The 11,771-nt window shown below is 62.0% G+C and overlaps 1 protein-coding gene across 2 annotated transcripts; it reads right to left on the bottom strand.

The window, feature by feature from the left end:
• Window positions 1–2,141: 2,141 nt before the first annotated feature.
• Window positions 2,142–9,894, bottom strand: PERM1 (PPARGC1 and ESRR induced regulator, muscle 1). 2 transcript variants are annotated; one of them, XM_069035008.1, is made up of 4 exons: window positions 9,785–9,894; window positions 6,586–9,186; window positions 5,397–5,513; window positions 2,142–3,679 (listed from the first exon to the last, which is right to left on the bottom strand). In XM_069035008.1, exons 2-4 carry the CDS (start codon window positions 9,182–9,184, stop codon window positions 3,600–3,602), a joined length of 2,796 nt encoding a protein of 931 aa, XP_068891109.1. In that variant the 5' UTR covers window positions 9,185–9,186; window positions 9,785–9,894; the 3' UTR covers window positions 2,142–3,599. The 2 variants fall into 2 exon arrangements, with proteins under 2 accessions (XP_068891109.1, XP_068891110.1); XM_069035009.1 differs by lacking the exon at window positions 2,142–3,679 and adding an exon at window positions 3,699–4,204.
• Window positions 9,895–11,771: the final 1,877 nt, after the last annotated feature.

Here is an 11,771-nt window from a genome sequence, read left to right as displayed (position 1 = left end):
ACGATTCTAGTGCACATCCCCTGGGATAATTTCCCTGTCTTTGCCATCATCTGCTCTGATGGAGGTGGATTTTTGCCCATCACTGTTGCCCTGGGGACTCTGGGGCCCTGTGTCCCAAGGATTTCCAGACTCCTGCAAACCCCTAATCTCTGACCAAAGCCTCCCCAGGGTTTGTCAGACAGCGGGACCTGGGTTTGGTTTTCCCTATTTGGATGCTGATCCAGGTGGGTTTGTGGCTGTGAAATCTCCTCCTCTCCTGATTTTCCTCCAACACCTTCCTCAGCAGGCTCAGGATTTAAAAACTGGTTCATTTAGAGCAGCACCAGATCTGTCCAGGTTGCACTAAAGTGGAAATTGGTACCTGCAAACCCACAAAAACCTCTTAAACCCCGACCACCGAGCCCGTCCTTCACCCTGGCTGCAGTGGGGATGTTGGATTTCTCTTTGCTCTCTGATTTTCAAGCCACGATTCCAAACTCTTTTTTCCCTCAAAGAATAAACAGCGAAATTAAAAAAAAAAAAAAAAAACTCAATAGAAAGTGGAGCTTTTAACCTGCTCCTTTGGCTTTGGGAGCTGGGAGAAATTCTCTGCCAGAGAACAAAGGGTGTAGCAGAAACCAGCCTGTTCCTGTATCTTTATTCCCTTCCCGAAGGCATTTGAGGTTCGGGAATTCCTCGGGGAGAGGTTTGTGCGTCCCTTCCTGCTCGGAACCACAGCCAGAGCTTGGGAAGGACCCATCCCTCCTTTCCCGAGCGCCGGGGATGTGCGGGATCCGCTCCGGGCTGTGCCCAGCAACTCCCTGAGCGCCCTGTGGGTGGTGGGAGAATCCACCAAAACATGCGGAGCTCTCCCGGCTCCACGGACGGGAGCGACCGGAGCAGAGCGGGGTCAGCGCTCCCTCCGCTCTGCCGGGGCCGGCACCGCATCGAACCCCCCCGCAAGGAGCAGGGAACAGCCAGGAATGGCCACGGAAATCCCCGTGGGAAGCTCCGCTCTGGTCTCACCCCCGAGAGACGGAGCAAGATGAAGTCAGAGCCAAGGAGCCGCTGCGGCCAAACCCATTCCCGGGAAAAGGGGGAGCGGCATCCCTGCTCCCACCCGGGTGAGACCCGGGCTCAGCTCCTCGGGGCGCACCTGCCTGACTTTTTCATGTGCCTGGCACTGGGGAGGTGTCAGATGAGGGAGCGACGTGCGGGGCACAGCGAGCGAGGCACGGCAGCGCTCCCAGCGCGCCCGTGGCACCGGCAGCAGCCTCGCGGCACGGAGGATGCACGGAAAGGTCTCTGCGATTTGGGGCCGTCCTGGCTGCCCACGGGAGGTCAAAACCCCTCTGTCCTGGCAGCTTTTGTCAGGGAGAAATCCTTGGATATGCTGAATTTGCGAGGTTTAATCCCGAATTTTGGCCACGGATGGGAAATCCCGGGCCGGCTGGCCTTGCTGAGGCAGAGGAGAGAGCTGGGAAGGTCAGAGAATAAGCCAAGCGTTAACATCTCAGGCTGCTCTCCTGCCCGGCTGAGCGTGGCAGAGGCTCCCAGATCTCCTGACACCGGCGGGACCTTTCAGCAACTCCTGCTGCGCTCAGCTCCCTGCGACAGCCTCCCAGGAAATCCCGGAGGAGTGAAATTCCCACTTCCCCCAGCTGCTCCCCGTCTCCCCCGAGGCTGCTGCTCCCACCCGGCACGGAGAGCAGGGCAGAGTTTCACGGGTGAGCTGCAGACAGAGCACACGGAGTGTTTCAGGGTTTTTTTTTTTTTGAGGATGCGGTGCCAGGAGCTCCTGGATGCAGCATCCAGAGGGATCCGGGAGCAGGGAGGGGATGGAGGCCGTGCTGCTGGGCACTGCCTCGGGCTCACTGCTGTGCTCAGAGGCGCTGCCTGGGGACGAGCCAAGGGCTCCTGAGCCAGGAAGGATCTCTGGAGCGGGTTGCTGGTGACATGTGACAGCCAGGCCGTGTCTCAGGGGGGCAGGAACGGGGACTGAGCCAAGGACAGGGACACAGCCCCATCCCCCTGCCTGCTGTGTCCCCAGGGCTCCAGAGCCGTCAGCTCCCGCAGTTCTGGATCCACACACAGGGCATTGACTTACCCTCCTTTAAAACCCCTTTAAGGGCTCCCCACAGACACAGGGACGGACACAGAAGTAGTAAATGAGACAGAGCTTTATTAGAAGCTTCCAGCACATTCCATCCGTTGCCCTCCTCACAGAACGGCTCTCAGTGGGTGCACAGCTGCTCTGGCCCACACAGAGCCTGGCCACATCTATCTCCCAGTCCCACGTCTCACTGCGCTCTCCTATCAGCAGTAATCCACCCTACACCCCACCACACACTGAAGTTTCACGGCACTCTCAGCACAAGGAAGGAAACCTCCCCTCTCCTGTTTCGGGACAAACGCCAGCACAGCGTTCCTGCAGAGCTCACAGGCAGCTCCACACTGCAGCTCTGGGCTGACTGCTGCCCTCAGAGCCTCTGTGGGTCCGGTCCCTGAGCGCTCAATCCCACACTGGTGCTGTTACCAGACTGGCGAGGGAAGGAAAATCCTCCTGGATAATGCCCTGGAGGGGTGAGGGAGGCACTGGGGAGAGGGGGGAGACTGAACCATTTCCTTCTTGTTTTTCCCCCCACTTTCCATTCCAGGCTCCCTGGAGCCCTTCCCCAGCCGCACATCTCCCCCAGCCAAACTCTGCCTCTCTAGGACGGGAGGCACACGAGGAAATAAATCAAATATCCAGACCCTTTCCCTGCTGATTGGCACAGCCAAACCTGTCCACACACTCCTCCCTCCTCTCCAACATCCTCCTGTCCTCTTCCCTGAGACTTCCCTGAGCTCAGCCCTTTCCCTGCTGCCCTTCCCACCCTGTGCATCCCCCGCAGGACCCTCCCTGGCCGCCCTTTCCCCCCGTTCTGGCTGCGTGACCCTGCCCGTCCTCCCCCGTGGGATGGGGACGTGTCCCTGCAGCAGGTGTCCCGCAGGGACAGACCCGTCCGTGCCTCTGGATGCCAGGGCTGCGGTGGCCACGTGCGACAGAAACCTTATCCCAGAGCTGCTGCACCGAGCTGCGACTTCTTGGAGTGAAATCCAAGAGGATGAGCCCTCCTGGAGTGTTCAAACCGGTCATGGGAGCGCTGGGCTCTGCCAAGGGAGCGGCCCCTCCATCCCCTGGAGCTGCCGCCCAGCCCGGGCCTAGCCAAGCCCTTCCCAAAGCCCTCCTTTCCTCCTTCACGGATATCCCAGCTTTTCTCGGGATGAAGCACTCCCCCGCTTTCTCTCGCTGCCACCTCAGCTCCTTCCTGTGCCACCAGGCGACTCCAGCAGGGAGGAGGAACCAGCAGTGCCCTGGAGCCGACCCTGGGCATTCCCGGGATCGGCACGAGGAGCGTGCAAGCGAAGGGCAGAGCCACCCCTGTCCTGTCCTGTCCTGTCCTGTCCTACCGTCAGTTCCTGTCACCGGGAAGGTCCTGCTCCCTGTGCCATCCTGTCCCGCCAGGGATGGGGCCACAGAAGTCTTGGTGCTGGCTCCAGGCTTCTCCCAGTGTCCAGAACAAAGTCCCAGCCTCTGCCTGCGCCGGCCTCGGGCAGCGGCTCCGGCGTGGCCGGGGTTAAGTCCGGGGGTGCCCTTCCCTGACCTGCCGTCGGAAGTAGCGGATGGCTGAGAGGGTGCCGAAACTTGCCAGGAACACTGGAAAAGAGCCCAACACATTCCCACTGTGACTCCAGGTGCTTCTCCCAGACCTCAGGATCTTTCCCCGGACGTGGGGATCCCAAACTGCTGGGCCCCCCCGCTCTGTGGGACACAGCGGGGTCACTCCTCGCCCTTTCCCAGTCCCCTCCTGCCTTTGCTTTCCATTCCCACCACACGGAATTTGTTCCCAGTGCGTTCCCAGCTGCCCACAGCCTGACTGGCCACATCCAGTCCCGGAGTTTGGGCACGTGGAGACCCGACCATTCCATAAAACACGTCTGTTTTTAGGGGAAATGCTCAAAAGGCTCCACTGGTGATGCGCAGTGTCGGATACACAGATCCAGATGGGAATTTCATGGATTGGGTGGAGCCACAGGTTTGGGTGGAGATTTGATCTTGGATGAGGAAGACATGCTAGAAAAATCTCACCAGGGCTTCAGGGCAGCACCTTCATTTCCTGCTTCTGTTTACACCAGGAGGACGCCAAGGAAAATCCCATTTTGTGGACTTCCTATGGATTTTCTGGTCCCAGCCAAAAGCAGAAAATATCCAAAACCCCAAATCAAAAAATATAGGGACAGAAGAAATAACTGATGGGGATTATAGACAAAGCAAGCTCTGCTCTGTGCTTGCACTCAGTGTCTTTGATTTGGTTTGTAAGAGACGTTAAATTCCCTTGATTCCCAAGCAAAGCTGGCAATCCAAGCCGTGCCTTTGGACTTCCCACCTTATATTCAGACTGGATTCTGATTTATGTGTTAGAGGGACATAAAGAGAGAAATTCAACCTTTTAGAGGCCCAAATGCCCGGAGAGAATGGCTGCTCCAGGCTGTGGAACTACTCCTGCCTCCCTCCTCCTCCCCAGGTTATTCCATCCCAGGGCACGAGGAGCGTATCCCGCTTTCCACACCTTTCCCGGGGCCACGTCCTCCATCCCAAACTCAGTTGCCCAGGAGGAGCAGGCCAAGAGCTGCTTGTGATGATGGCACTGAGCAGCCTTAGCTCAGGAGCTATTCCCAGCCCGGGTGTCAGCTTCCTGGTGACCTTAGCAGGGAACATTCCTCGCCTGGAAAAGCAGCAGGAAGCCTTGATCTTCCCATGGAAGGGCTCTCCAGGGCTGGACCTGCTGCATCCAGGGCAGGAACTGGGAATGCTGCTCGCCCTGAGCCGTTCCCTGCTCATCCAGCGATCCCCACTCCGGGGGGATTCAGTGAATTTGTGTTTCCCCAGCTTCTTCTCTTCCCAGCAGCTTCCAGGTGCTGTGGTTGGAGAGGAGGGGATCCCACAGATCCCCTCTGAGCAGTTGCAGGACTCAGAGCAGCAGGAAGATGCCTCAGCCGAGCTGTGTTTGGGGGGGGGAAGATTAAGCCTTCCAAGCACATCAGAAAAGCAGGGAATTTTGTTCCAGCTGGGATGAGGGAATCTAAACCTGCTCACTGCAGGTCCTGACAGCACCGATCCCAAGGAAATCCTGACAAACTGGTCCCTGTCAGGGGCTGGATGGAGCTCAGCTCCAGCTTTGCAGGGAAAGCACAAAGGAAGCGAGCAGGAGCCAGGAGTGGAGGAGACAGAAAGCAGGGAAAGCACTTGGGAAAAGCAGGAAAACGCTGCACTTCCCCACAGGCAGCTGCAGGTATAAATATCCCTGCTTTTCTCCCTGCCAAGTGCCCCCCAGAGCCCTTCCCACCCCTCTCCAGGCGGGCACTGTACGTACTGGTCTTCCAGGCATCCGGAGCCTGCAGGTCAGATGTCTTCACGGCCCAGGACGCGAAGGCGCAGAACACGAGGCACATGTCCTTGTGGCTCAGCACCCGGGGGTCCTCTGCTGCTCCTGCCACGAGAGGAGCACGAGGTCTGGGGGCTTTGTGCCACCTCCTCTGCCTCCCCTCCCCGCCCTCTGGGACAGCAAATCCCTGGTGCTCCCAGGGAATCGTCCCTGAAGGTGTTTTTGCACCAGTGGTGCAGAGGGGTCTGGTCAGGGCTCGAGCGCAGTCCCGAAGGACAGTGGCTCATCTGTCACCCCTCTCAGTCTCACACTTGGTTAAAACCCCAGGGAAATGTTTGTTAAAGCCACCCCAGGCTGCCTCACCACCTCCCTGAGGATCTCCCCAGCTCTCTCTGGAGGCTGGAATTGGGTCTGGGGAGCAGATTTAGGACAGAGCAATTCCTGGGGCCTCGGGCAAGCTCCCCTTGCTGTCACCGGGGTCCCGAGGCGCAGCCAGCTCTGGGACAGCAACCGAGAGTGCTCAGCATCCCTCCGTGCATCCCACCCCACCCCACTCCTGCTCCCTGCCTCCTCCAGGGACGAGGACATCCCTGAGTGCTCGGCGTTCCCCGCCTCGCTGCCGTTCCAGCCTGGAACAACTTGCAGGCCTATGTCAAATCAGGTTCTTCTTGCTCCTACTCATTTGATCAGGCTTTCAATTAAAACCGGCTTGTTAATCAGCTGTGACCACCCCAAAGGGGTTTTTCTCCGTGCAAACAGACTGGAAGCTCGATTTTGAGGCTCCCTTCGGGATGGCTCCCTCATTGTTTGGGTTTAATATTAACTCTGAGGCTCTGAGCATCATTTAAGCTCAAAGATAAATCCCTGCCTGTCCTCAGGGGCTGAACTTCTCCCTTTATTCCCATTTCTCTCACCTGCCTCCAGGAACAGGCAGTGTCCAGGTGACCTCTGAGGCCTCTGGAGGGTGTTTTTCTAATCAGAGTGGGTTTTACAATCCCAAATTTTACCTGCTCATGCCTGTAGTGCTGGGGGACCTGGCCAGCAGCACCAGCTTTGCACGGGGACAGAGGGAGGGAGTGACCCAAGGGAGAGGCAGAGGGGACAGAGGGAGCATCCCAAGGGCCAGCCAGGGTGACACAGCCCGGGACATGTCCCTGCAGGGGACAACGGGGTTTACCTCTCAGGGCCAGGGCTGTGCCTGCATCTCCTGGCCACACCTGGGCTCCTCCCAGTGGCACCAGGGCGAGCTTCTCTCCGGATCCTCTGGGCACCAGGGCCTGGGATGCTGGGGCTTGGCCTCCTCCCAGCTGGATTTGCCTTTGCAGCAGGGACTTCAGAGCCCCCACAGCTTTCTTCACCTCGGAGGCCGGAGCCATTGAGAAAATCCCTCTCCAGCCCATCCTGCTCTGGGCTCTCTCTGGGAAGCAATGTCCATACACATCAGGGACTGGGATAAACACGGTGTCCTTGCCTGCAGCCGGGCTGGGATCCTCCTTTTGCAGCCCAGCGTGGTCCAAGCTGCTGAACTCCTTCCTTTTCCTGTCTTTAGCTTTGCCTTTTTTCCTGCTTCCTTCTGGTTCGTTGAAAAAGTGCTCGTACAGCTCGGGCCAGCAGAATTCCCTTTGCAAGGGGGATTTCCACCCCTCCACGGAGCTCCCCAGCTCGTCCTCCTCCTCCTGGGAATCACAGAACAAGTAATCGTACATCTCGGGCCAGGTCACATCCAGAGAGCTGGGCCTGGCAGAGGCCCCATCAGCAAAGCACAGGGGGCTCATCTCCCTGGGGGTCTCAGCTGCAGCTTCCCAAGGGATCCCAGCCGCAGGAATCGGGGGGATCCCAGCTGTGGGCTCGCATGGGATCTCAACGGCCGGAATCCTGGGGATCTCAGCTGCAGGGATCCTGGGGATGTCCACTGCAGGACTCCTGGGGGTCCCAGCTGCAGGCTCCCAAGGGATGTCCACTGCAGGACTCCTGGGGGTCCCAGCTGCAGGCTCCCAAGGGATCCCCACTGGAGGAATTCTGGGGATCCCAGCTGCAGCTTCCCAAGGGACTGCAGCTACAGGTTTCCTGGGAATCACAGCTGCAGGCTCCCAAGGGATCCCAGCTGCAGGAACTGCAGGGATCTCTGAGGGCTTCCTTGGAACCTCAGCTGCAGGAACTGCAGGGATCTCTGAGGGCTTCCTTGGAATCTCAGCTGCAGACTTCCTGGGGGTCTCAGCTGCAGGAACTCCAGGGATCTCTGAGGGCTTCCTGGAGACCTCAGCTGCAGGAGCTGCAGGGATCTCAACAGCAGGAATTCCAGGGATCTCTACAGGTTTTCTGGAGATCTCAACAGCAGGAATTCCAGGGATCTCCGCAGGTTTTCTGGAGATTTCAGCAGCAGGAATTCCAGGGATCTCCGCAGGTTTTCTGGAGATCTCAACAGCAGGAACTCCAGGGATCTCAGCTGCAGGCTCCCCCCCAGCCCCCTCAGCAGCATTCCCTCCAAACGCTGCCGCGCTCCCGGGCTGGAGAGGCTTCCCTGGCATCTCCTGGCACGCCTGCCCTGGAACAGCCGCGGCTCCGTCGCCAGGGACCACTGGGACACTGTCACGTACGCCCGAGCCACCGGCCTGCGCTGCCTTCGGGTACTTGGTGGCCTTTGTCTTCCCTGGGGACTGCGCCCCCGGCTCCTTCCCCCTCTGCTTCGGGGCAGCAGTCCCGGGATCGCCGCCATCCACGCCAGGGCCGGGCACTGACCGCTTGCTGTCCGCAGCCTCCTCGCTGCCCAGCCTCACCAGCGCTCCCTTGGCCGCCTTCTCCTTCCCTCTGCCCTTCCGAGGGGACATCGGCGAGCCCGGGGGTGCCTTCCCGGCCCCCGCCGCGCCCGGTGCCGCAGCCCCCGCAGGGTCCCTGTCCCCCTCGGTGGCGCTGGCTCCGCGCTGCCTGCGGCTCTTCCTCGGCTGCGCCGGCACCTTGGGCCTCACCACGCTGGGGGATCCGCCCGGCGAGCTCGGCTCCGTGCCCGCCCGCTCCTCCTCCTGTGCCACCCTGGGCACCGTCCCCGGCGAAGGGCTCGGGGGGTCCCCGGCGGGTCCCCGCACTCCGGGCTCCGAGGGGGCAGCGCTGGCAGGGCCCTTCCCGGCCGATCCCTGCGGGGAGGCAGAGGCTGCTGGAGCCTCCGGCTGTGCCACCACCGCCGGCTGTGCCACCAGGGCGCTGCCACGGGCTCGTCCCCCTCCTGCATCCCCTCCCTGCTCGGGGGGCCCGGGGGGCTCCATGGCCTGGCCGCCTCCGGCCGCTCCTTTCTCCTCCGCCGCGTCCTGCCCGGGGCTGCCCTGGGCTGTGCCACCGGCCGGAGTGGCCGCGGGTGGCCGTGGCGGCTGCCTCCTTTGGGCGCTGGGCATGGCAGCGGGCGACCGGCACCTGGGCTCGTCGCTGTCACACAGGAACCTCCCGACAGAGCCCAGCTCCGCTTCGTCCTCGCTGCCCGACAGCAGCTCCGGCAGGGAGAGGTGGCCACGCTCCGGCCAGCGCGGGGCGGTGTCACCGGCCACCCCACGTGGGGCAGGGCTACCCGTGCCAGCCGCTGGCTCGCTGCCCGGCCTGGCCGCGGTCAGCCCGGCGCTGCTGCGGGGACAGTCCCGTCCCGAGGCGTCCCCTTGCTCAATGTCACTGAGGCACTGCTCCTCGGCCGTGGCCAGCGAGGCCGGCGCCAGGCTGCACTCCTCGGAGGCCTGGAAGAACTCAGCCCATTCCCGGTCGTTCAGCTGGATGCTGTACTCGAAGTTATCCATGCCTGCAGCAGGGGAGCAGGGACAGGTCAGGGACGAGGGGGTGGCACCGGTGTGGGCAGACAGAGGCGAGGTGCGTGCCCCCAGCCCTTCCTGCCAGTTCCTCCCTTCATCCTCACCCATCCTCGCTCGTGTCCGGCTGAAACCCAGCTGGGAATTCCAGCTCCTGGCAGCCTCAGCAGGATGGGGATGGCTGTGCTGGACCACAGCCCTGCCAGCAGTGAGAGGGGACAGTGCCACCCCCCTTCGGTCCCCGCTGCCTCTGCTCCCCAGCACGGCAGCCCCGGGGCTTTAGGATTCTCCCCACAGCTGCACAGGGGGTTTGGTGCTCTCTCCAGAGCTAGAGAAGGTTTGGGGTTCTCTCCACAGCAGCACCACACCTCACACCCCCCCCTTTCCTACTCCTTTTGCCACTTTAAAAGCTGGGATTGATGTTCCTGAGCATTCCTGCCACGGCCTCCCGAAGCTCAGCGCAAACAGGACATTCCAGCAAAGCCACGGCAGCAGCCCCGTCCTTCCCGCGGGCCTGGGGAGGGAGGAGCAGCACAGCCCCGGGGGGATCCGGCAGCAGGAGAAGCAGGGAGGTGACAAAGCCCGTCCTACCTGTCCCCCAGCCCCAGGAGGGGATGGAGCCATTCGAGGAGCCACGCAGGAGAACCCTCCCGGCACAACATGATGCCGAACCCTCGGCGGGGGCAGGGAGCCCGGCTGCAGCTCAGATCCATTCAAGGGCTAAAAATAGACCCCCCCCCCTCCCTCCCCGGTGTCACTTGAGATCCCGGTGCCGCGGCCCGGAGAGGGCAGGCCCATATATAGAACTGGTGGGGGATAATGCCAGGGTGCCAGGCAATGCGTGACTGTGCCACAGCCACGTCTGGGGGCACTGGGACCACTGCCGGTGCCCACTGCTCCCTTCTGGGGTCGCTCCATGGGGTGGCCAGCAGGGAAGGGGGACAGGCCACGGAGCTTCCAGCCTTTGGCACAGCTGGGTGGCAGTGACTGTTCTTTTTCCCACAGAGCCACTTTGCCTTAGTCACCCTCTGCAGGATGACACAAAATCACCTCAGGGTCAGGGTTCACCTATTTCGGGCACTCCCAGGGCATTTATTGCCGGCCTGCTGCAGGGTGACATCAGGAGATCAGAGCCAGCATCACGGTCTTGTGACAAACCGCGCAGGGTGTGTGGCACACGTCCCTCGCCACCCAGGGCCACCTGGGCCACGTGCTGTGGGGAGCCTCGGGCTGCAGGCTCAGGGGCAGCCTGGCACGGGGCACTGACACGGTGGCCAAGGGTGGCCTGGCAGGTCACAAAGCGAGGCAGAAATAGCCCTCAGCTCCCATGAGCCCCGGAGCCTTCCTCCCACCTTCCTCCCACCTTCCTGCCCCCACACGCCCTCCCCGTCTCAGGGCCAGAAATAGCTGCCCTGAAGGAGCAGGGAGAGTGACCCCAGCACTGCCCCAGGCCCTGCTGCCCCCCAGCACCGCCCCGAGGCTCCAGCCACCCCCTCGGCCACCAGGACACCCCAGCTGGACACAGCCACGGCCAGGGGTGGGGATGCCATGGGAGCTGAGAGGGACCCGTGGGCTCTGCATCCCCCTTGGGGGGTCCCACAAGCTCTGCGCCTCCCAGGGCCAGGTGCTGGCCAAGGCCCCCTGCCCACCCCAGGGAGCCGGGGGCAGCGCCTGGCTGTGTCCCCACAGGCAGGGGACAGCGGGGCCCGTGTCCCGCCCGGCCGTCCCGCGGGATGGAAGCTCCCCGTCGTGGCTGCTGTCCCGCACTGCACGGCGAGGAGAGAGCCAGGACAGCCCAGCCCAGCAGCAGCTGGAGGAAATAATGCCCAGGCCACGCTTCCCGCGTCCAGCCCAGAAAATATGGAAGGGAAGAGGCGCTGCCTCCCCATCCTATCTCGTTCGCGGTCTGGCTACGCCCTGCTCCCCCCGCACGCCTCGCAGACGCACAAGGGAAACCAGCTGGCTTCCTTTCCTGGGCTGCAGCCGACTTCCTTCCCTCCGAGCCGGGGTTTAGCCAGAGGAACCTTCCAGCTCCGCCTGCAGGGACCAGGAAAGGGGCAGAGGCAGCAGATGGGGCCGGCGGCCAGCGGCGGGCGGGTGGCCGCGTTATGGGTGCCGCTCCGGAGCCCGGCTGTGCGGCCACGGGAACTGCGCCACACGGCCCAGCCGGGGACACCGAGGAGTCTGGGAGCAGGAGACAGCCCAGGATTTCTCTGCCTGGCCAGGGAGAAGCCCACACGGCGCCCGTGGGGAAATGACGCCTCAGCCGCCACTTCCCGTCCTTTTGGGGGGGCAGAAAAGCCCAGCGTGGCCTTCAAGGGCACGTCCCGCTGTCCCTGAGCCCCACAGGTGGCAGAGGGGCATCGTGCCACCTTGCCGAGGACCTTTAGTGGCAGTGGACAGCCCATGTCCCGTTTCCTTCTTGGCTCTCGTGCCTCTCCGGGATTCCTGGCTCCAGCTCTCCGGTGCCAGCTGCTGGGATGCTGCTGGGCTGCTCCAGCCCCATCCTGTGGATGGCACCCAGCACCTCCAGGATGGATGCTGTGGGACTGAGGATGTGATATAAATAACCAATGTC

This window comes from Aphelocoma coerulescens, chromosome 21, assembly GCF_041296385.1.
Source record: "Aphelocoma coerulescens isolate FSJ_1873_10779 chromosome 21, UR_Acoe_1.0, whole genome shotgun sequence".
Lineage (NCBI taxonomy): Eukaryota > Metazoa > Chordata > Aves > Passeriformes > Corvidae > Aphelocoma > Aphelocoma coerulescens.
This window is presented reverse-complemented; position numbering and strand designations above follow the sequence as displayed.